The sequence below is a fragment of the Colias philodice genome, chromosome 28, assembly GCF_061535455.1.
Source record: "Colias philodice isolate Cphi_HAF_F1 chromosome 28, ilColPhil1 Martin Lab GWU primary, whole genome shotgun sequence".
Classification (NCBI taxonomy): domain Eukaryota; kingdom Metazoa; phylum Arthropoda; class Insecta; order Lepidoptera; family Pieridae; genus Colias; species Colias philodice.
The window spans coordinates 916382-943160 of NC_143113.1; the positions used below are offsets into that span (position 1 = coordinate 916382).

The 26779-nt window shown below is 33.9% G+C and overlaps 1 protein-coding gene across 1 annotated transcript; it reads left to right on the top strand.

Moving 5' to 3' along the window:
• The first annotated feature begins 4675 nt into the window (after nucleotides 1-4675).
• mdlc (RING finger protein mdlc) lies at nucleotides 4676-26776 on the top strand. Its single transcript, XM_089712324.1, has 7 exons — nucleotides 4676-4952; nucleotides 5884-6026; nucleotides 7556-7705; nucleotides 11606-11733; nucleotides 15367-15428; nucleotides 22909-23083; nucleotides 26605-26776. The coding sequence occupies exons 1-7, from the start codon at nucleotides 4859-4861 to the stop codon at nucleotides 26771-26773; spliced, it is 921 nt and encodes a 306-aa protein (XP_089568450.1). The 5' UTR covers nucleotides 4676-4858; the 3' UTR covers nucleotides 26774-26776.
• The last annotated feature ends 3 nt before the right edge of the window (nucleotides 26777-26779 follow it).

Here is a 26779-nt window from a genome sequence, read left to right on the forward strand (position 1 = left end):
TGCATTCTGGAGTTATAGCGTCAGGGAGGAAAACCCGACTTATTTTTATATAGTAGATAGAGATAGGACGTATATCATGGATTATGTGATATTTTTTATTTCTTGTAATTATTGATAAAAAAAAAATTGTTTTAATCATAAATTGCGAATTTTGCATGTCTGTAGGCAAATAAACGGCTAAGCTTTTGCAAAAATTATTTCACTATAAAAAAATAATAGTAAAAATAGTAATATTTAATTTTATCTAACACAAATAAATTTTCTGCACAAAGACAGAGTGGCTTGTGTACTCTGACATATAAAATTTCCTTTGTTTGCTTATGATAACCTCCAGATCTATTGCTCTGTTGACAGTGAAAAGTCTTTTACTTTAAAAATAAATTCAGTTTAATTAATATTGATTTAAATAAATATTAATTTGATTGTAGGAGATTCGAAGATAAATCTTTGAACGCGCTAATCTCAGGAACTACTGGTCCGATTTGAAAAATTCTTTCAGCTTTAGATAGCCCATTTATCGAGGAAGGTTATGGGCTATATATTATATCATCACCCTAAGACCAACAGGAGCGAAGCCAGAACCGCAGGGCACAGCTAGTGAAAAATAGAACCAAAACGGTCAGTAGTAGTTTTAGCTTGAACTAATTTTATGCAAAAAATTGTAATATTAAGTATTATGTCATAAATGATAAAACGTTAAAATAATTTTTGTTCCGGAGGTTGACCTAAAGCAGTATTATTTCCAACTAGATTTCCGCCCGCGGCTTCGCCCACGTTTTCAAAGGAAAACCCGCATAGTTCCCGTTCCCGTGGGATTTCCGGGATAAAACCTATCCTATGTGTTAATCCAAGTTACCCTCTATATGTGTGCTAAATTTCATTGTAATCGGTTCAGTAGTTTTTACGTGAAAGAGTAACAAACATCCATACATCCATACATCCATACATCCATACATCCATACAAACTTTCGCCTTTATAATAGTATTAAGAATTAAGAATTAAGATTAAGATATGAGAAAGTAATGGCACTAGACGATCCCTTACCAACCTTTTCCAAAGGAGGACCCCTAGCGCCATCTTATCATGATCCGCGGACCCCCAAAAAACGTACTCGCGTAAGTCGATCTATATTATTTTAAAAAAATATTGATATCTTTTAGTGTTTTTGTATGATATTTCAGATTTTCAGGCTTTCGTAAGTTTCTTGATTTGTCTGCGGTCCTCAGCCCCCCTAGACAAGTGGCTTTCTATTAGCGTAAAGTTCAGTAGATTAGATTATGAATGTATGAGATTGACGTTTGATTACGACGACGACGACGATTGATTACGTCAATCTCATACATTCATAATCTATTCTATTCAACTTTACGCTAATAGAAACCCACTTGTCTAGGGGGGCAGGTTGGGAAACGCTGCACTAGACGATCTATATAGCGCTGTCATGTTTCCATACTGGAAACAATGCTGCAGTAATGACTAATGACTACATGGTTACGGGTTACCCCAAGTTTTAAAAGTAAATATTATGTATTTTACTTCAAACATTGTGTGATTTTCTTATCAGCGATACATTTTATATGTAGGTAGGTACATTGGTATCTCATAGAAACAATTGAACATCTAGGTAATGAAAAAAAATGAAAAATGTTTGCTTATAAAAGGTCCATAGAATAAAAATTACTAGATACGCTAACCTTCAGTTATGTTTCATCGCACTAAGCGATGCTAAAATGATGATTAGGAATTCACGATTTTTCTTTGATTACTAAGCTTTTAAATGTGGATAACATATTCATATTTTTATGAATGATAACGCTTGATCTACAAAATTAATCAAAAAATGCTATGTCAAAGCCTAAACTTGAATTGTAGTGGTTTTTATGTAATGTGTAGGTACCAGAAAATATATAGAGAGTGGAAAAGTGTTTCATCCAGATTATGAAGCTGAAGAGTTTGTATGTTTGTTTGGTAAAACGCGCTAATCTGAGGTACAGGACCGATATCAAAAAGTCTTTTACCGTTCGAAATGAAAGTACGTGATTCTTAATATATTCCATTACCTATATTCTAGATCTATATATCCGTGTGGACGTTTAGCACCTATAAGAACGATAATAAATAAATAAAAGTAATTTTCCTTATATAAGTACTTGCTTATATTATTTACTTTCCTTATATTATTTTATTAAAGATGAGGAAAAGAAACTAAGTATATTGTATCTTCGGAGCGATTTGTATATTATTTTGTCTACCACAATCGATGTAGAACTTCTTGAGGATGTAAATTTGTAATAATGTTAAGTACTTATTTAATAATTATCTTCCTGTTTTAATGCGCATTTCTTAAGCTACTATTTCACATTACTACTAGATTATTTTTATATTTTAGTGTACCTTAAAGATTATACATTTAAACTGAGAGGGATACCTACAGTCAAGAAAAGTAAATACTTACATAGGTAGATATTAGTAATTATATGAATTATTATACCTACAAGTGTTTATTTAATTTTAATGCTACCTTATCTAAACATTCTACAAGGTGTTTACACTGGCCTATGTTTTCGCTATTTTGCGAAAAATATTTGTTTTATCAATGTAAATATTTATGTATATATCTCTTAAGCCGTTGAACTGATTTTAACAAAACCTTCGCTTTACTGCGTTTTTTTATCATTAAAAAAATAGAATGTTACTTTTTTAAATCGTTCTAAAATCATTACAAAAAACTATTCATAAAATAAATAGTGTATAGTAATTTAGAAATCCATGTTAAATTAAAAATTGAATACTCGTACAAGAAAGTGATACGCTTTCCAAATAATGGCAAATTTTAAAAACGCATATTTCGCCGCCAGTGTTGCTAGCTCATACGTCATTTTGTCACCGAACAAGTCAATTTTAAAAGTGGTATACTATTTTTAAACGAGAACAAATCCTATTAATCTTGAAATGGTCATATCCTTACCGTTTTATACATATAACATAAGTCATTATGGTTCTGAATTAAATCACACGCAAAAGTAGTATACTATTTTTTGAACGCAGCTTCAAAACGTCGTAAAAGCCGTCAGTTCAATACAACTAACGTCGTTTTTGAAGTGAGTTGCTTTTTGTTATTGTAATTACGAATTCAAAGCGAGTGTTTGTATATAGGTGAACATGGTTTTGATACGTGATATGAGATTATTAGTGTTTAAGTGAGATGCTCTACCTTAAAAAAAATTGTAGCATTTCGACCTAAGACATTTTCTATCCCTGCAATGGGAACTAAATATTATCATAATTAACAACGGAAATAATGTTAATTATTTTGTATCATACAGAATAATTGTTTTCGACGACATGTGACATCCGCCAACCCGCACTTGACCTGCGTCACCCTGCGAGGTGGATTATAGCCTGCACCCTCATAGGACTAGGAGGCCCGTGTCTCAATAGTGGGAACGTATATTATGGGCTGATAAACATTGAGATATATACATATGGAGACGACACCGCCTACATCGTGTTCCGCTCAACATACGCCATATGGCGTAACTGCACGCTCATTTTTTATTTGTTTTAAAGTGAAACGCATCAAATATGCCTTCGTGTGTGTTACGATATTGCACAAATAATACAACAATACGGAAAAGTGCAAAGGAATAACTTTTATCGGTAAGTACCTAACTAGATAATAAATAATAATTTTTAAAACTTAGAGCAAAAAAATGGCGCACAGATTTTGTTCGTGGTGTCTCCTCCATACGTAGTAATATTATCTCAATGCTGATAAATAAAAAATAATAAATAAATATTTCAGGACAATTTTCACACAATGGGTCACGTTTCAAACACGTTCTAGTATTTTTTCGTTACGACAAAATCCCACTAAGAGTAGGTACCTACTTAAGTGAACTTACGACCTTAAAAGGTCAAAACCTAAAATACTGATAAAAAACAACGATCGGGAAAATCTTTCTATTATAATTATCTATAATAATTATTATTGTTCATAAATTAAATTGTAGGTATATAATTTAAAAAAAAGGGCGTGTACTAGTGAACACACGTAAGAAGTGAAACTTCTTTATGACCTTATTTTTCAAAAAATAATTTACTATTAGCAACTTTACAGAAATACGTGAATCACGCGTGTAAGGGATAAAAACAAGATGGCGCGTAACGGAAAAATTTCACGCGTAACGAAAAAATGTTACACTAAATTTTTTTCCAACCCCGATAAAAAAGTTTCACTTCAAAAACAAAAACGAGGAAGTTCTACGATCTACATAGAATGCGCATAGGTCTTGCATATTATGTATTTTTGTGGGTATTGCACGCCTCATAAGCGAAGCGTTGAGGTGGGTACTACAGCTGTCACTTCGCGCAAAACATCTGATTTTTCAAACTTAAAATGTCTTTATGTATCATACATTGCACTTGTAAGTTGTAAGATAATACATGTACACACACATATTAAGAAAAAACACTATTTTTAACATTCATGATATTTTTGATGTCATTTTTGTTATTTAAACTAGTTAAAAAACAGTTTTTTTTACTTATGAATGTAATTTATACGAATAATAATATTATAAAGTTATAATTATAATATTATCTTCTTGCCATAACAAAAAAAAATTGAGGGTCCTTGACACATGACAATAATTGACATTTGACAACTTTGAAATTTTGAACTAACCTCAAAATTGAAAGTCAAAACAAAAGTGACGTAAAAACGTAAACTTAAACAAATGTGAAATGCCTGAATAACAATCAAATATAGTAATTTTATTTATATTTAACTTAATACCATATATTCAAGTATATTTAAGTGGTAATAATAATAAATCCTCACCATTACATACTAAAATGTCAGACGTAGAAGTTGAAGTGCCTTCTACATTTAAAAAAAGGAATTTAAAGAATAGAGGCGGCAGGAAGAGGAAACCATCTAGTTCTGAAGGTAATTATAATTAAACAATTAACATAACTTAGAACCTTTAATATCACTGTAAACTCCATAGTATAAAAACGCGGGAAAACGGAAGAAACTATTTCTTATGTTATTTACATATAAATAACAAACTTGGTTTCCATTCAATTATCCGTGTTTGTCGCGTTTTATTCTGATATATTTATAACTATAAGTATGTATTTATTGGTATTACGGAATCTGTGTGAAAAATTACTTAAAAATAAATATACTTGCACATTTTACATACAAATACAATCTCAATTAGTTTATGCTTTAGAATATAACAAAAGAGAAACCTCCAAATCATAAATCTCTTCTAGAATACTTACATTCAACTAAGTATGTTATGATTTCAAAACTCAAAACAACTGTTTTGGGATTTTAATGGGTTTTTTTTAAATTGTGATTCCAGAAACATTTAGCTAGCAAGAGCAAGAAGCTAGTTAATATGTACATATTATAATATTAAATATTTACTAGCTTTCCGCCCGCGGCTTCACCCGCTTTTAAAAAAAAACCTGCATAGTTCCCGTTCCCGTGGGATTCTGAGGATAAAACCTATCCTATGTGTTAATCCAAGTCTCTATATGTGTGTTAAATTTCATTGTAATCGATTCAGTAGTATTTGCATGAAAGAGTAACAAACATACACATCCATCCTCACAAACTTTTGCATCACTACATAGTATAAAACAAAGTCGATTTCTCTGACCCTATGTCCCTTTGTATGCTTAAATCTTTAAAACTACGCAATGGACTTTGATGTGGTTTATAGATAGAGTGATTCTCGTCGAAGGTTTTAGTATGTAATTTATAAGGTTTTAGACAAAGTGGGCGAAGCCGCGGGTGGAAAGCTAGTTTATAATATTAGGATAGATATTAGAGTAGGATACTCAACAAATCTTATTAATCATTACAGAGAAGAACAGTTCAGACTCAGAACCAGCAGTAGTGATACCATCAAAACGGCCACAGAAACTAAATCCAAACATACAGTCCACAGGCGGTGAGAGGAAACGAGTGGTGATTGAAAATAGTGATGAGAGCAGTGATGATGATACAGTAAGTATTATTTGAATTGAGTGTTAATCCATACTAATATTATAAATGCGAAAGTAACTCTGTCTGTCTGTCTGTTACTCAATCACGCCTTAACTACTGAACCAATTTGCATGAAATTTGGTATAGAGATATTTTGATACCCGAGAAAGGACATAGGATAGGTTTTATCCCGGAAATCCTACGGGAACGGGAACTATTCGGGTTTTTCTTTGACTGCACGGGAGATGCCACGGGTGGAAAGCTAGTTATCTATATAAGTATAAATTATATATATGTATGATAGCGCGTTTAATTTAACAATAAAATTATATTTTAAAAGTAAATCAAGTGATGAACTTAATTAATTATTTTAATAATAATCAAATGGATAAAAGTATTAATAATCATTTAATTATCAAATAATAATAATATATCATGTCATATTCAAAATAACGATCAAAACAACACAAATAACACCTGCGCTGACTCAAATGGTTGTTTTGATTATCCTATAAATAATGGTTGTCTGCAGTTGTGGGGCAATTCTTGTGCATGGCACAATCTGATCCCATACTAAGCTTTCGCTTGTATTATGGAAACCAGATGGCTGATAAATATACATATTATATTATAACATAATTTTAATTATTATATAATATAATTTTAAATAAATACTTATATAGATAATTAACACCCAGACACAGAGCACACATGATCATAACAAATATTTGCCCTGGGTGGGAATGACCTCTGGCTTGGAAGGCAGGACCACTACCAACCTCTCTCTTATCATCTAAAAAATCTCATCCCGAACATATTGCTCCAAAATCCTTAAAAAAGTTTTTATATTTACATTTTTTTATATAATTTTACTCATTTGACATTTGCCGACGCGGTTGGCGCAGTGGTAAAGTAATTGCCTACTGAGCCGATCCCGGGTTCGATCCCCGGTCAGGGCAAATATTTGTGTGATGAACTCAATTATTTGTTCTTTGGTCTGGGTGTTATCTATACAGGGTGTCCCACTATTGGTATACTAAGCGCAAAGGGACTTTTAGTCTTGCATACACTGATCACGTAAAAAATACTTAAACAACAAAATTACGTCAAAATTTTTTTGCTAAATTTTTCCTGAAAATTCATGTTTTCTTCTCTAGCTTCGCGCAGCCGGCATATACCTACCGCTTCGCTAATGTGAGCATTTTGTATATGAAAACATAATCTTAAACGATAGCTCACGTGCTGGTGGCCAAGGTTGCTTGTTATGGGTGCACACATAGAGTTTTAAGAATTTATCTATTTGAAAAAAAATGCGTCTGGAATTTTATAAGTATTTTTTTACGAACTCAGCGTATGCAAAACTAGAACCTCCTTTGAGCTTAGTATACCAACAGTGGGACACCCTGTATATGTATTTATTAAATATTATATTTATCGTCGCCTAGTACCCACAACACAAGCCTTAATTGAGCTTACTGTGGGACTAGGTCGATTTGTGTAATAATGTCCTATAATATTTATTATTTATTTATTTATTTATTTTTCCACAGCCAAAAACAACAACACTATCTGTTCAACAACAGAGAGAAAATGCGACAGCAACATACGAACTCGATACCGAGAGGGATAAAGATGCACAAGCTATTTTCGAGAAAGCGCAGAAAATTAATGAGGAATTAGAAGGACAGGCCGATGATAAGGTAATTATTTATTTCATATATCCTAATAATATTAGTTATATAATATGTTAATTATTAGTTTGATTTTTTTTGATTTAGAGAGATTTGTTTGATAGAGTTGATAATATCTAGTGATCTAATTTATAATGGTATTTTTGTTAAATTTCATATAGTTCATATAAAAATACATATAAAACAACCACAATAAAAAAAGCAATATATTTTAAAATATAAATATTACAATACTAGCTGTGCCCCGCGGTTTCACCCGCATTACTCCGCACCTGTTGGTCTTAGGGTGATGATATATAGCATACTAGCGACCCGCCCCGGCTTCGCACGGGTGCAATGCTGATACTAAATACACTACAGAAAAACTGTGAACGTTGTAAATAAAAACATAGCGGCCCGCTCCAGCTTCGCACGGGTATAAAATATATAGCGGCCCGGCCGGCCGGTACCGCCGCAAACGCTACGTCCCGCAATTTTTAAATCTGTATTATATCTTCGAAAATATTCACTTTAATCATACGGTGTAAAGGGCAAAATATTAAATGAACAATGTATTCAAGGTATTTAGTATTGGTTAAAATCGCTTCGAAAATTAGCCATTAACTATTTGTCGTTAAAATTAAAGGACAAAAAAAAGTTATTGTGGGTTATCCATAAGAGATAGACATATACCATCGCGGACTTTTCTGTAGACCTTTTCAATGTGTATAATACTTAGTACATTATTTTGATAAAACTTGTAGGGTTCAGCCTTCGTTTGCAATGTAAGCGGAAAAAATTTAATTTTTTACGACATCACATTAGAAACCTCAAAAATAACAGTACTTCTCCACTATTTAATGGATGTTATTAATACATATAAACCTTCCTCTTAAATCACTCTATCTATTAAAAAAAACCGCATCAAAATCCGTTGCGTAGTTTCAAAGATTTAAGCGTACAAAGGGACATAGGGACAGGGAAAGCGACTTTGTTTTATACTATGTAGTGATTACCTTCCTCGATAAATAGGGTATCTAACGCCGAAAGAATTTTTCAAATCGGACCAGTAGTTCCCGAGATTTGTGCGTTCAAACAAACAAACAAACAAACTCTTCAGCTTTATAATATATTAGTATAGTATACGGATTTCGATAAAAAAAAATCTTATTTGTCCGGAAAATCGTGTTGCGACTTGCGAGTACGACTCGCACTTAACCAATTTTTTTTTCAAATATGATTGCAGATTGCACTAAACATTTCACTACTATTGTTGTTATAGTCAACCGGGGCAAATGCAACTAAAAAATAACAAGTCTCAAGTTTGATCGGTTGCAGTTATCTCCTTTTATATTTGGTCATTTATTTGACCCATTTATTGTTTTTTGTATTTATTCAAGATTATTTTAAACCAAACAAGCAATACAGTAGTCTTATAAATAACTGGTAGTGAGAATATTTCCTAAAATTGGTAGAAAAAGTTACATTAACCCCATGTCGGGGGTAAATGCAACTAACTGCCATAGCTCTTCTTCTATTTCATATAAAACAACGAATATAGAATATATTTATGAGATTTCATGTTATTCATAGGATTTTGAACTGGATTACCGTGTAGCAAGGACGAGTTTTCAGGAAAAATCTTATTTTTCTAAATGTGGGGCAAATGCAACTATTTGTTAGAGAATTAGTGTGGGGAATGCAAAAAACTTATTCATCGATATTTTTTTATTATTCTGCGTGTGATTTGTATCGTACTATTGTGTATAAGGGAACTATTGCTACAATAACGTTGCGATCGTAGATGGCGCCGCATTATTTAGAGGAAAAACTCATGTAGGTACTTTGATTTACCACTTTAAATCGCAACAAAAAAAAATTACAATGCCCCTACCTACTAAGTCAATTTTAGTTTTTGGTCAAAACAAATAATATTCTTTGTGTTAAATCCTATTAATATTATAAAGGCGAAAGTTTGTATGGATGTATGGATGTTTGTTACTCTTTCACGTAAAAACTACTGAACCGATTACAATGAAATTTAGCACACATATAGAGGGTAACTTGGATTAACACATAGGGTAGGTTTTATCCCGGAAATCCCACGAGGACGGGAACTATGCGGGTTTTCCTTTGAAAACGCGGGCAAAGCCGCGGGCGGAAATCTAGTATTGTTATAAACGTAAACCAAACAAAATACGTTTATTAGTTAATCAACCGTTTATTAAAAATTACTTGGACAATCACAGAACTATCCTACTTAGTTTTACATAAGAGATTCACAACTTTGGTTTCGTAAACAATGAAAAAAACAAATTCTTATCATCTAAAATAATACCCTGGCTTACTTATTTAACAGTCTCTACAAAAAAATCGTACACAACAATCATTTTTTTAAGAATACCTATAAGGTTTTAACAATATGTAAGTCTCTAATAAATCTAACACACAGCAATCACATTTTTCAGGAATATAAAGTTTTACAAACATTTAAGTCTCTAGTCTCTTTATAAAAAATCTTACACAGCAATCACATTTTTCAGGAATAAAAAATCTTACACAGCAATCACATTTTTCAGGAATATAAAGTTTTAACAACATTTAAGTCTCTAGTCTCTTTATAAAAAATCTTACACAGCAATCACATTTTTCAGGAATATACAGTTTTAACAGTAATTTTAAAAGTAATTTGCAATTTTTTGTTCCATTTCTTTGGAAAATACACCTGGTCTGCCAGGTTTCGGCATTTTAGCACCTCTCGTTCCATATATACGATGTACAATAGTTGATCTCGGCACCCCATACTCTGCAGCGGCTGCATAACTATTTAATTTTTTACTACGCACAGCTTCCAATGCTTTCATAAGATCATCTTGCGAGTAGCCAACTTCTTTTTTGCGTTTGTAATTCCTCACCATCTGAAATACCATTGAAGTATAGTAATAAACACTTACTACTTTGACTGCAACATGCCGTTACGGCCTGCAGCATTAATATGTTAAGCAATAATAAATAAATAAATAAGTTAGCATTCAATTAGAATTCAGTTTATTGATCATTTGTTTTACACGTTCATTCACTGCTCGGTAGTTAAACATTAAACATGTCTACCTAATTTTATGATTTAGATGTTTCTCATCATACAACTATTGTTTAAAATATTTAGAGGCAAAAAAGACGACCTCGTTTTTAGTTATATTCTTTAACCACGCTGGTTTTATCTAATTTGAATTTTACTTACGAACCCGTCTCTGGGTATAATATCGAAAAAAAAATCGATGGTTCTTCTTTAATTAATCATAAAGAAAGTATATTTTGACTACCAAGAAGGATACATAATAAATTAAAAATATCGACACTGTCACATCACTAGTGTTTTTAGTTTCATACAAAAATATAAGGGGCTATTGTAACTAACCTCACAGTTGCAATAACCCCATAGTGAAATTTTCATGGGGCAAATGTAACTGCATCAATAACACAAAATAGAGTCAACTAACGCACTTAAAATATAAATGAAATAACTTACGGCTTGTGATAATCGTGTCCAATCAAAAACACCTGCAAAAAATCACTCCTAAACAATTTTTTTGTCTGCAAAACCCGACACCTGTTTTTACGCACACCAACTTCAAAATGGCGGTTTGACAAAATGGCCTATAAATCAAATAGTTTTCATCGTAGTGGCGCCATCTATTATTTGTAAGATTTATTAGTCGTTGAGTTATTGAATCATAGATGGCGATATATTACAACAACTCTAATAAATGAGTTATGATAAGTAGTTGCAATTGCCCCATAGTTGCAATTGCCCCGGTTGACCCATTTTTTATTTTAATTTATGATCGCTTTTATTTATTTTAATTTTGACTTATAATTTTTGTTTATACAATCTTCCTTAAAAATAAACATCTTTTAATTCCCTTACAGCTATACCGCGGTATAAATAACTACGCTCAATACTACAAAAAGAGGGACACAGCCGCGGGAAACGCTAGTTCAGGGTTCGTTAGAAAGGGCCCTATACGAGCTCCGGCTAATTTAAGGGCTACAGTACGGTAAGTTTCATTATTTTATATTTTTTTTCCTCAAACTTCTCTAGTAAATATATGTACATAGGTACTTACTTTTATTTATTTACTAGCGGTCCGCCCCGGCTTCGCCCGTGGTACATATGAAAAATAGATGTTGGCCGATTCTCAGACTTACCCGATATGCACAGAAAATTTCATGAGAATCGGTCCACCCGTTTCGGAGGAGTATGCAGACTAACATTGTGACACGAGAATTTTATATATAAGATAGCTATTCTATCTTATACTTATATAAAATTCTCGTGTCACAATGTACAAATAAAATTGCATTTAAGGCTGCAGTCTAGCAAAATTGCGTTTTCAACAAGTTATTTGACAATTTTTTCCCGGCTAATGAAATGATAAACTGATTTTTTTTTTCTTGTTTATCAATTAGTGTTATATACGCAATGCGCGTGAATTTTTTCACATTTATAAAGTTACTTTATGTTACCTTAATCAGGCCTTCAAGATAAGTCTCTTTCCCCCAAAGACATTTCGAGCTAAGTTTGTGCACTCACTACGTTGCAGCCGATTACAATTTACACAATCTGATCAGCGCATTATTATCCTTATATAGTCGTTATTAAAAGCTGCTGAATACAATTGCCGAAAAACTTATGATTTTCTTAATTAGAACGTTATAAATTCATTAAATTTCCCATTTTTTGCCTTACAAAATCGATTGATAAATACTGCTAAAAGTTATTTTTTCCATTAATTTATTCGAGTTGGTTGAAGACCAATGAGTATTAATCCTTTAAAAAAAATTTTTTTTGAATTTTGATAATTCTTTAAATATTAAAAAAATATTTAAAATAATAAGGAAAAATCCTAGCGAATTTCTTTAGTCGCGCTCCTTGGGCCGGAGCGTTCTGACGTGTGCTCTACGCTCGATTTTCCTTCATACCGAAGTGAAAGTTGCTCTACTTCATTAAATTTAATATTTTTGTTAATTGATTATTTTTATCTTAGTTTTGTGCAAATATTCGTATTTTTAAACATTTGATTTCGATATGGAAAATAAACGAAAAAAATACGCGTGTACTAGAAAAAAAATTATCTTCGAACATAAAGTTAATGAAACCAAATAGATTGCAAAGGTGATTGGCAACGATTTATTTATTTTACGGGGTGTCAGTAAAGGGATGTATATTTCTTTAAAACTAAAGTAAGCTCATAAATTTTCTTATAATATAATTTTTTTGAAGTTCCAAAAATGTTTATTTTTCGTTTGAGAAATACGAAATATAATATAAACTTGTATTGAGAACTTGAACTTCCCAAGTTCATCCGGGGAAATCCCCATACGGGGAAAATGATTTGTTTACTCCAAAATTGATCCGAGGTGTTTTAATTTTTTCTTCTAGTCATTTTCAACGTAGCGGCATGTTGTTTGATTATTAATTTTGTAACTTAAATACAGGATGTTGGTTTTATATTCTGATCTTACAGACGCGCTGACAAATTTAGTCCACCATTTCTAGTTTAGTCTACCAACTCTAAGTACCAATATTAAAACGAATGGATTATCATCACATCATCAAAACTCAGATGTAATGGAAGATCACAATAACATAGAAAATTCAGTGGGGTTGAGAACTAAACAAACAGAAGTAACAGAGACGCGAAGAATAAAAAAAGAGGACGAAAACGATAATTCGTTGATGCTTTCCCTTTTCGACGTATTGTTAGGGTACATCACCAATCTGCAAAAAACAAAACTGTTGATTCCCAATTGCTGATTAAAAATGAAAAACAAATAATCGACAACAGTGGTGAAAATTTGCTGATCACAATGAAACATCCTTCAGTGGTAGCAGATTTACTCATTTAAAATGTATCGGTGAACAGCGTAAAGGAGAGGAGGACAGGAAAACATTATGAATGTGGATGGTGGATTGTATACAGGGTGTAATCGATAAGTATGTGCAGGCGATTATGACGTTATTATTGCAGGTATCAAAAAACTTAAAACTGATATCGAAATTACTTTACCTAATGAGCAAAATGACAATAATAACTTTTTAAAAGTATAACGAGAAATATCTAAAAAATTTACTTTATACACTCCCATATCAAAAAGGGAAAATGGGACTAGTAGAAGTTAAATGTCTAATTCCGGCAAAAGACATGAATGCGGAAGATGCGGTTAAAAAAAATTTAATATTTGAAATACAATGCAAAAAATAACACTTTTGTCATAGATAAGAATCATGACTATTTTTTCCAAATTCAGGGACAACTAAACGTTGCAGAAGCAGAAATCTGCTTATTTGCTGTTTGGACTGGAGTGAATCATTCGTTAAAAATAGAATATATAAAAAAGTATGTAACGTTTAGGCAAAATAAAATGATGGACCATTATCAAGATTTTACATAAATTGCCTACTGTCAGAATTGATTGATTCGAGACTTCAGCATTCGATGCCCATCAAGGACCCATCCTATATCATTCAAGCGATTGAAAAAAAAGAGATAAATCCAGTGCAACCGATAAAGCATCAGAATGCTAGCAAAAGATTTATTAGGTTTATCAATATAAATCTATATATTATACATAATATAATAAATCTGTAGAAGACGCGAAGACTGACATCCGCGCGGACGGAGTCGCGGGCGGAAGCTAGTCAGAAATAAATATCTTTTGTTTTCATTTGCGTATTTTTCTATTTTATAATTTTTTAACACAAACATTACATTTTTTTTATTAAATACAAAATTTGTTTATCCGTTTTATTAGTTAAACTGAACAACTTTCACTAAAAAACTTAGGTCGAAAAAAATGTATAGAGTTATGCATTTTGTATGGAAAGCTTATTTTTTTTTTAAAATCCAAATTCAAGTCCAAATTTCTTTGTAAAAGTTGATCAGTTATATAAACATGAAGTTGAAGATATCAATAGAAAGTATTCGCAAATTTTGTGTACTGATAAAAAAAAATCACCCGGTGTAATTTTCACGAAAATTGTTTCAAATTGTCATTTTTGGTACTTATTACGAATATTAAATTATACGAATGATTTAATTTTTAAAAATTAAGTGGAGCAACTTTCCCTTAGTACATTTGTATTATTTACATATAGGATGACAGGATGCATTTGTTTGCACTACTAGACCAAGCCCTTAAAACGTTTTTATAACTATCGTTTTCCCTAAGAATTCGGTAAATCTAATACTTATTACTTAATATTATAAAGCTTAAGAGTTTGTTTGTTTGTTTGAAAGCACTAATCTCAGGAAGTACTGGTCCGATTTGAAAAATTCTTTCGGTGTTAGATAGTTTTTTTATCGAGGAAGGTTATAGGCTATATATCATCATGCTAAGACCAACAGGAGCGGAGCAATGCGGGTAAAACGCGGAGCACAGCTAGTGTATAATAATATTTAGTATGCATTAATATTATTATTTATTATTAACTAGCGGTCCGCCCCGGCTTCGCCCGTGGTACATATTTACGTTTTCTCTACATAAGAACCATCCTCGTACTTCAAGGAATATAATAAAAAAAGAATTATCGAAATCGGTTCAGCCGTTCTCAAGTTATGCGCTTACCAACACATTTTGGGATTTATTTTTATATTATAGATTAATGACAAATTTTAATATATTTTCAGATGGGACTACCAACCGGATATTTGCAAAGACTACAAAGAAACAGGATTCTGCGGTTTTGGAGGTATGTAATTAGTAAAAACAGACAAAAAACATGAAATAAATGTAAAAAGAATATTTTAAATATCATAAAGACAGAATAGTGATGACTGATGAGCGACTTAGTACATAATAAGTGTTGTGCCAATCAATAATTTATAAGTTTTTTTTTTGTCTTCATATTTTTTACTAGCTGTACCACGCGGTTTTATTCGCATTGCTCCGCTCCTGTTGGTCTTAGCGTGATGATATAATATAGCCTATAGCCTTCCTCGGTGCGTATTTCCAAACTATACATTACTAAGGCCAGCACGCAACGGTGTGAAACTAATCACGTATAGTTTTGAAATAACTTTTTATTGGCGATAGCCTTCCTCGATAAATGGGCTATCTAACACCGAAAGAATTTTTCAAATCGGACCAGTCGTTCCTGAGATTAGCGCGTTCAAACAAATAAACTTTTTAGCTAGTTAAATTCACTTTACAGTGAATTAATAAAAAAAATCATATATTTTAAATGATTTTAATTAAAAATAAAAATTACAAGTACGTGTTATCATGAGCACGATGCTTCACAATATATTTTAATTCTAATATTATAATCTATAGGAATAAGACGTTCTCACGATCGAAAGCACATCGTCAGCGCTTCACATTACATATAGCGTAGGGTTGTCACATAACTCCTCCCCCCGCAGATCCGCAACTATTTTAGGACATTGAGTGAAAATGTTGCGGCAGGATCAACTTCTGGGGCTGATGTATTATTCGATCTCTGAATGTTCATTTTCTTTGATCTGTAGCGACGATAGCACAGGAACATTGAAGTGGCCGCTGCGCACAGTAGAAAGATGTAAAGTGGTATTGTCGTATGGTAGATGGCGAACTCTCTCTCAGGGGCGACCGTCGTATATACTTCTATTTGCTTCTGTAGGTTGTGTAATCCCTGTAGGTTGATGGAGTGCAGTCCCAAGGTTTTTAGCGGTCTCGTCGGGATATTATTGATTGGTGCAATTAAAATTTTTGTAGGTGTCCCTTTAATTTCATTGTTAATATTTACAATAGTGAGGTCGTCAGTACGTAGAGAACAGTTTGTTGGCAACATTGCTATGAAACTGCCTTGGAGATGAAGGTATTCCTTATGATTGCAGGATAATTCAACTTTTGTGAGATGTGGGAAAATAATGGTGTAGTGACTGTCGTCCAATTTCTCCATTGCTGGCTTAGTTAATGTTAGGCAGGTGGATTCACAGTCGCTGGATATCTCCTGCGTGGTGATGAGGTTTGCAATACAGTCGGGTGAACTTCTTGTATGGTGGTTTAGGGTCTCTTCACATAGAAACCGATTGCTCAACTTCGGGCATTCAGCCTCTATGTACACATAAATATCTTTATTGGTTGCTATGTAGGTAGGGATAGGGAGGTATGATGATATGATTTGTAAGATTAGGCAAGACGGATAGTTTGTAAAGGTTATAAGTGTGAGGAGTTATAATGGGGAATCTAAATATAATTACTATCCTATTCTTACTAAAGTATGATCCAGTTCGAATTATACTACGTAATATATCTATTCCTAACATAACATTTCGCGCTCGCGATGTACGCGTAAAAGCTAAACTATCCTCTATATATTTCTTATATAACTAAAAGTAAATCATTAATATTATCGTCTAAGGGACCTGGTTATTCTGTAGAACTTTATAGCGTTTAACAAGTCACGTTTTACACGCCCTGGTATTAAAGCCTCTAACAAGGACGATGCATTATCCAATTTTCCAATTTTTCGTTTAAATGTTGAACCCTAATTTTATATAGTATCTTATAATGTACGATTATCAAAATTCTTTTCAAATTCTAACATTTACTTTCTAGCTAAATTAATTTTTAAATCAATGTCGTCTTATATAGTGTAAAAAGGTATGGTAATGGATGATAACGTTTATCAGGCCTAGGTTAAAGGGAAGTAGTGGGTTTTGGAGTACGTTTGAGTCGGGATTTCGAAACAGGTAAGCGTTTTTTGGAAGTATATACATGTATCGGTAAATTAGACACAACTTTGTCTTTTATGAATCGTGAAGCTAACTTTTGCCTCGCGGCTATCGGATTACGTATATATACTTCTTGATCAGGTGCATAGTCAACCTCAGGTTCTCTCCGGGTATTATGTCGCGTCATGATTGCTTCACGTTCTGCGAATGATGAGTCGTGTATTAATTTATAAACTGTCTCCATGTTAATTCGATGGTTATGTATGTATTGTTGTAAAAGTCTTTCCGATAAATTTAAGTCAGTTGGGTCTCTAGGGTCATAATGTCCTGTAATTACATCATAAGGTCGGCATTTAGTCAGACTGTGTACAGAACTATTATATGCTAAGATCGCGTATGGCACTAAATTTGCTGCAGTTTCATTTTTATGCTTTAATTTCAATATTCTTATATGCTCGATAAGGGTGCTATGGAAGCGTTCTATCATACCGTTTTCGTTGGGGGTATGAGGAGCAATCATATGATGATTAATCTTATGCAGACGTACAAATTCGGAAAATACTTGATTTGTAAATTCAGTACCTCGGTCAGTAGTTATCGACATAGGTGAACCATGGTGCGTCATGAAAAGTAACAATGTTTTAATGATATTCGGTGCGGTACTGTCGCTTATTCGGTACGCTTGAGCATATTTAGAGAATGAGTCAATAATAGTCAGATACTTATCCTGTTCTAGAGTCAATACGTCAGCATGAACAATCTCAAATGGTTTAGAAGGAGGAGGCACAATTTTAAACACTGGGCGTACAGGGTTACGGTCGTATTTTGCACTGTTGCAAATTGGGCATGTATTTATGTAACTTGTTATGTCGGTTTTCATTTTAGGCCAGAAGTATCGTTGGGACAAGGAAAGGTAAGTCTCGTTAATACCGCGATGGTTCGTTTTACCTTCGTGATATTTTCGAATAGTATCTTGTTGGACTAAATAATCAGTTATATCTTCAATCTGTCGCTTAACAAGAAATAATTTCATACATGAATTTTTAAAAGTATTTTGGATTAAAGGTACTATATCGAACATTTTACTAACAGGATTGACCAAAATTGCAGTACGAATTTTAGGATCTACATACTTCTTAATCAGCTCTACAATGTTTTCTTGTAAGCTGTCTTCGTTAATTTGTACTGAAACACGTAGGAATGTTTCAAATGGTTTCTTTATGGTAGGTTTCGTTGAAGGTGAGTTATTCGTGATTTTTATAAGTATCTGTTTACGAAATGTGTTAAGTGGGTCATCACTTATAGGAATGTCAAGAATAGGATTTTCACGGCTAGTATGTTTTGTGCCCTCTGGTTTATTAATGTTAAGAGTTTCGTCTGTACCGTAAGCTCTTAAGGAGGGGGCAGTATCTGTCGATGATTGGCTAATTAAAGGTCTGTCGTCAGGTGCAGAAACAGTCGATGATCTACTATTTAATGGTCTGTCATCAGGTGCAGTTACAGTCGATTCAGAGTCAGAAATATTCACTATCATAGATTCTACGTTTTCGTTATGCAATTCTATACGCGACAATGCGTCCGCGTTCGTGTTACATTTACCTTTCTTATAAACTATCGTATAGTCATATTCAGAAAGCTTAAGGCGCCAACGAGTCAGCCGAGAGTTCGGTTCCTTAAGATTCATTATCCATTGTAAGGGCTTATGGTCTGTTATAATTTTGAACTTTCTGCCAAATAAGTACGGTCGGAAGTATTTTGTTGCCCATACAATTGCCAATAACTCTTTTTCAATGGTACTGTAATTCAATTCACTATCATTTAAAGTACGTGAAGCATATGAAATAGGTTTGTCAGAACCGATTGGGCCTTGGGATAATATGGCACCAATAGCTACGTTGGATGCATCAGTCGTAAGTATAAACTCTTTCGTAAAATCTGGGTATTGTAATATGGGGTCATTCAATAGAAGTGTTTTACATTTTTCGAAACAATTGACGTATTCTGAATCTAGAGTAATTTTACTACCTTTTTTCAAACATCTAGTTAACGGTTTTGTAACACGGGCAAAGTCAGGGATAAATTTTCTGTAATAACCTAGAAGACCTAAAAATTGCTTTATTTCTTTAGAAGTTTTTGGAATAGGGTATTTAGTTACAGCTCTAATTTTATCTGGGTTTGGTTTAATTCCGTCTCTACTAATTATGTGACCCAAATATGCAGTTTCTAACCTTAGAAATTCGGATTTGTCCATTTGAATTTTAAAATTTGACTCACGTAGACGTTGGAATACTTTTTTAAGGTTAACAATATGTTCTTGTAAGCTGGTGCTAAAGACTATAATGTCATCTAAATAAACTAGGCATACTTCGTTCTGTAGACCGCGCAAGACATTGTCCATAACCCTCTGAAAGGTGGACGGAGAATTCTTAAGTCCCATGGGCATTCTCAAAAATTCGAAATGCCCATGTTCCACGCTAAACGCAGTTTTAGAAATATCATTAGGATCCATCTCAACTTGTAGAAACCCGCTAGCTAAATCTAGTGTACTAAAGTATTGACACTTGCCTAATTTGTCAAGGACGTCAGTAATGTTAGGTATAGGATATTTGTCGTCAATAGTTTTTTCGTTTAATTTACGAAAATCTACGACTAATCTCCATTTCTGCTTCCCTGAAGCGTCTGCCTTTTTGGGAACAATCCAAATTGGTGAGCTCCAGGCTGAGTCTGAAGGTCTTATTATACCTTGACTTAACATTTTTTGAATTTGATTTCTAACTTCATTTCTATGTACAAATGGATACCTATAGCTTTTAGTATGAATCGGTACTTCGTCCGTGGTTCGTATGCGATGCTTTATTTTATTAGTAAATGTAAGTGGTTCATCTTCTATATAGAAAACGTCTGAATACTGTGCAACTAATCTTTCTAAGTTAGCTCGCTCTTCCTGATTTAAATGATCTGTACGTAACCGAGATATAACGTCTGATGTACGGGTTGATAACTTATTTGAATTAAATAATTCTGTATTATATATTTCACCGGAGACATGTCTATCCATTGAGAAAATGATATCATGTTGAGTTGGATTACGAACCTCTAAAATTCCTCTGTTATTTTTAACCGACGTTAAACAATAAGGTATAACGCAATTTGAAATAAATTGTTCTGGTATTAAAGTGTCACCATTTGGTACATTAACGGGTAATTTAAGTAATTTGGAAGACTCCGCTGGTAAAACGCATTCATATAAATTTACATTGGACGAATTATACATTTTAATAGGGTTAGTGGCATTACGCGTAATAAACTGTCGAGTTTTTAAGTCAATTTTCGATTCAAATTTTTCGAGCAAATCGAAGCCTATAAGTCCGTCAAATACGTCGTGAAACTTATATACAAAAAGTGTAATTTTATCAGTCTCTTGAAACTCTTTGAAACATGGTATGGTAATAGAGAAATCGTTCCTAGTGGTGGCATGTATATTAGTGACTTCAAAAGGATCGTAATTTAATCTTATATTTGAATAAAACCTTTGAACCGCTTCGGGACTTATAAATGACTGATTAGCTCCTGTGTCTAATAAAAGTTTTAATGGTGGATCTAAAATCTGTATGTACGGTAGCTGCCTTTGTGTCTGCAAATTAATTTCTATCTTGGCTTTCTTGTGAGGCTGGCCTTCGGAAAATTCTCATTGTCTGTCGAGTCAGTTTGTTGGTTAGTAGTAGTATCATTACTTTCATTAGTTTCACCTACGTTTTCTGATGGCATGTCATAATTTTGATCATAAATCGCGTCATAGATAGAGTAATTATCGTCAGCATAGTCAACATAATAGTTGTTATAGTCAGCGTCATAGTAGTCATAGTATGGTGAGTAATATTCATATGGTACACATTCATTAACATGGACATCACGAGTTTTAAAATAGTTAGTAGGTGGTGGGTTACCATGCTTACGCCAGTCATGTCCAGTCGAGGGTGATTCCTTCGTGACATAATGACTCACGCCACTCATTGGCGTTGGACCTTTATAAGAATTTGGTTGAGGACGTTGTGGTAATCGGAATACGTTGCTATGGGGGTTATAGTTAGGTGGAATAGCTCGGAATATTTGTTGGGTACGTGTGGGCATTCTAGGAACATGCTGCTGGTTTTGAACAGGCATTCTAAATTGATACGGTGGGTTTGGTCGGACTTTAGGAGGAAACATATACGGTTGAGGTACATAGAGGGGCTTGGGTACATGAAAATTGGGTGACGGCATTAATGAATTATTATATATAGACTTAGGTACATTATTAGAATTCGAATTACTAAATTTGGATGAAGCATCGTTTCTTTGTTGTAAGTAAATTGTATTTAATTCCTCCTGAACATACTCTAATGCTTTTTCTATTGTTTCGGGCCTCATACAGCGTATACGCGACCCGAGGGGTTCTTTAAGACCCCTAACAAAAGCTTGTTTCGTCAATTTTTTATATAGGTCACGTTTTGCGTCTATAGTACTTTTAAGAGATTCATGTAAAGTTACGTAAGTCATCATGGTACTGAAAAAAGGCTGCAATCTATCATAAAACTCTTGGGGCGAGCTGCCGCCCTGGGTTTGTGACGCTATATCATTATACAGAGCCGTCTCGTCCCTCTGGTCAGAAAAATTGTTAACTAGGGCCTCTCGGATTCCACCCCAACTATCAGGAATACCGTTAGTATTAATGAGGCGTGCCGCCGGTCCCGTGATTTTATTTAAAATGCCATTTATCAGCGATAAATTTGAAAGAGTGGACTCGGGGTCATCTTTTATATATTTAATAACTAATTGGTCGCATATTTTAATAAATCTTGTTAATACATGGGGGTTACCATCAAAATCTGGGACCACCCTTAAGCATTTAAAAATTTCTTCCGTGTCAAATGACATATTTAAACTATCAATACTTCTTATACTATCAACTAAACTATTTCTTGAGGACTGTTGGCTATTAACAGCCTCGTTACCGCGGGATTTCCTAGGATGGAAAATCGTGAAGGTTTATTCTAAAATTAATATAGGAATATAATATAGGAAAGCAACACAATAAAATAATTCTGTGCAACTCACATTAACATGGTTTCCGTATCGATGGCTGGATACTGCTGATGTTCTGGATACTCGTTTGGGTTTTTAAAAAAACCGGTCGGCCGCGCGGGGCCTCGGAACCGATATTTATTTCGGATATATCTTCCCGCCGGGCGACCCGAGTATCCTACCGACTGCGCCAGTTAAATTCACTTTACAGTGAATTAATAAAAAAAATCATATATGTATTTTAAATGATTTTAATTAAAAATAAAAATTACAAGTACGTGTTATCATGAGCACGATGCTTCACAATATATTTTAATTCTAATATTATAATCTATAGGAATAAGACGTTCTCACGATCGAAAGCACATCGTCAGCGCTTCACATTACATATAGCGTAGGGTTGTCACATAACTAGCTTTATAATATTAGTATAAATTATTTTTTCCACAGACTCATGCAAGTTCCTCCACGACCGTTCAGACTACAAGCACGGCTGGCAGCTTGAGAGGGAGGAGGTACAGACAGACAAACACGGGGACTCCGACTATGAGATACATAGCGACGATGAGCTGCCCTTCAAGTGTTTTATATGTAGGAACAGTTTTAGAGACCCCGTTGTTACTAGGTGAGATTTTTGTAATACTAGCGGTCCGCCCCGGCTTCGCCCGTGGTACCTACATGTTTAAACTATCCTATCTCTCAAGTTGGATCGAACTGCACATGGTGTGCGAATTTTATTATAATCGGTTAAGTGGTTTAGGAGTCCATTGAGGACAAACATTGTGACACGAGATTTATATATATAACCAAACTAGCGGTCCGCTCCGGCTTCGCTCGTTGTACATATTTACGTTTTTTCTACATAAAAACCATCCTCGTACTTCAAAGCATATTATAATAAAATAATTATAATAGTTTAAAAAAACTAAAAAACACGCTTTTAATTCGGTTTTCTATAAAACGCGTGTTTTTTATTTTTTTTTTAACTATTATTTATTTAATCAAATTAGTGTATTGTCATCGGTCCTAAATAAATCTACAAAGTTTGAACGAAATCTGGCCGTTTAAAGTGGGTCAAAATCCCGCCCAAAGAAGTCGGTTACAAACTTACAAATATACAGGTGAAGCTAATATAAAGCGTGTAAAAAGAATTATCGAAATCGGTCCACCCGGTCACGCGTGATGCCGTGACCAAGGAAAACGGGTTTCATTTTTACACGCTTTATATTAGCTTCACCTGTATGTTTGTAAGTTTGTAACCGACTTCTTTGGGCGCGAATTTGACCCACTTTAAACGGCCAGATTTCGTTCAAACTTTGTAGATTTATTGAGGACCGATGACAATACACTAATTTGATAAAATTTTCTATTTTTTAATTCGGTTTTCTATAAAAAGCGTGTTTTTTAGTTTTTTTTTAACTATTATTATTATTTATATAGAACTAGTGGTCCGATTTGAAAAATTCTTTCGGTGTTAGATAGCCCATTTATCGAGGAAGGTTATAGGCTATATATCATCACGCTAAGACCAACAGGAGCGGAGCAATGCGGGTGAAACCACGCGGGAGCAGCTAGTAATATAAAAAAAATGTGTGCGTGTACTAGTGTACACACGTAAGAAGTGAAACTTCTTTATGACCTTATTTTTCAAAAAATAATTTACTATATGCAATTTTACAGAAATACGTCGAACCAAGATGGCGCGTAACGTGAAAATGTCACGCGTTACGATAAAATGTTACTCTAAATTTTTTTCCAACCCCGATAAAGAAGTTTCACTTCAATAAATATTTCAGGACAATTTTCACACACGGCACGATCTGATCCCATACTAAGCTTTCGCTTGTGTTATGGAAACCAGATGGCTGATAAACATACAACGTGACGTGAAAGACTAGAGCTACTTATGCATTTATAAGATTAATATATCTATTATAAATGTGCAAGTTTGTGGATAGATGGATGGATTTTAGTAAAAATATATAATACTAGCGGTCCGCCCCGGCTTCGCCCGCGGTATATATTTCGCAATAAAAGGTAGCCTATGTTCTTCCTCAGAGTCTAAAGATTATCTGTGCCAAATTTCATCAAAATCGGTGCAGTAGTTTATGCGTGAAAACTTTATGCGTGAATACATACATACATACCTTTCCTCTTTATAATATTAGTATAGATAATAGTAGTTAAAAAAGAACACTACTTTTTGACATTTTTCATTATTTTATTACTAGCTTTCCGCCTGCGGCTTCGCCCGCGTTTTCAAAAAAAAACCCGCATAGTTCCCGTTCCCGTGGGATTTCCGGGATAAAACCTAGCCTATGTCACTCAGAAATGATGTAGCTTTCCAACAGTGAAAGAATTTTTCAAATCTGCCAAGTAGTTTCGGAGCCTATTTATTATGAGTGACTTTCGTCCATAGCAGATGATTTTCACGGCGAAAACCGTGAGGCCTAAGAGTATCAGAGTAAGATCCTCACCAGACCTCACCTATTTTCTGACGAATGAAATGAGGACGATTGGGTAGTGTTAGTATGTGCTACCATCGTACGCCTGCCCGCTAGCTTGGTCAATCTACTATAACTAATTTTATCTTTCTTGGCATTCAATTCTTTTTTTTAATGTCCTTTCTCGGGTATCAAAATATCTATATACCAAATTTCATGCAAATTGGTTCAGTAGTTAAGGCGTGATTGAGTAATAGACAGACAGACAGAGTTACTTTCGCATTTATAATACAATAAGTATCCTGTATAGAGAAATGAAAATTCCCGGTCACAATTTTCCGTTTCGAAAACTCCCAATAGATGACGCTACGGTGTCCTTAAAACGCGCTATTATTATTTTTTCCCTGACACGTATAATATTCTGTTGAAAAGCCGTTTTCTAACGAAAGCTTTAAATTTTGTGATAAATAAAATAATATCTATTAATATCACAGTTAAACGTTTTAAATCAGTTTTTGGATAGTCACACTGTAACGTCAAACGTAACAGTGGGCTGTGTTTAACTAGCTTTCCGCCCGCGGCTTCGTCCGCTTTGTAAAACCTAATAAATCTATATAAATTACTAGCGGTCCGCCCCGACTTCGCCCGTGGTACATATGAAAAATAGATGTTGGCCGATTCTCAGACTTACCCGATATGCACAGAAAATTTCATGAGAATCGGTCCACCCGTTTCGGAGGAGTATGCAGACTAACATTGTGACACGAGAATTTTATATATAAGATAAGTGTAGATTTATTAGGTTTAAGGAAAAACGAATATATCGCACTAGCTGCCCTCCGTGGTTTCACCCGCATTGCTCCGCTCTGTTGGTCTTAGCGTGATGATATATAGCCTATAGCCTTCCTCGATAAACGGGCTAACACCGAAAGAATTTTTCAAATCGGACCAGTAGTTCCCGAGATTAGCGCGTTCAAACAAACAAACAAACTCTTCAGCTTTATAATATTAAGTATAGATACTACTAATAGACTAAGCCATGCCAAAAATAGATGAGAACAATCAAAGGGGACCACGGAAAGGGTTGCAACCCTCGATTATATACCCTTTTCGCGTGATTAGTACAACCCGTACAACTTGAGACTCGGCTGGACTCTCTCTAACTATATATATAAAAATGAATCGCAAAATGTGTTGGTAAGCGCATAACTCGAGAACGGCTGAACCGATTTCGATAATTCTTTTTTTTATTATATTCCTTGAAGTACGAGGATGGTTCTTATGTAGAGAAAACGTAAACATGTACCACGGGCGAAGCCGGGGCGGACCGCTAGTACTTAATATAATAAAGCTGAAGAATTTGTTTGTTTGAACGCGCTAATCTCTTGAACTACTGGGCCGATTTTAAAAAATTCGGTGTTAGATAGTCCATTTATCGAGGAAGGCTATATGCTATGCTGTGTGATGATATGTTTGCTCTGTGTCTGGGTGTTAATTATCTATATATGTATGTAATTAAAATTATATATATTATGTATGTTTATCAGCCATCTGGTTTCCATAACACAAGCGAAAGCTTAGTATGGGATCAGATCGTGCCGTGTGTGAAAATTGTCCCGAAATATTTATTTATTTATGTATTAAATTAGCCTCGCGTGTAATTTCTTACGATATGATATTAAATAAATAATTTTTGTTTCAGATGTAAACATTATTTCTGTGAAAAATGTGCTCTAGACAATTATAAGAAAACAACAAGGTGTTTTATTTGTAACGCACAAACGAGCGGTGTGTTTAACCCCGCGAAGGAAATCGAAGCTAAAATAAAAGCTGCGTCTGGTAGTGATGATGATGATGATGATGATGAATAATAAATA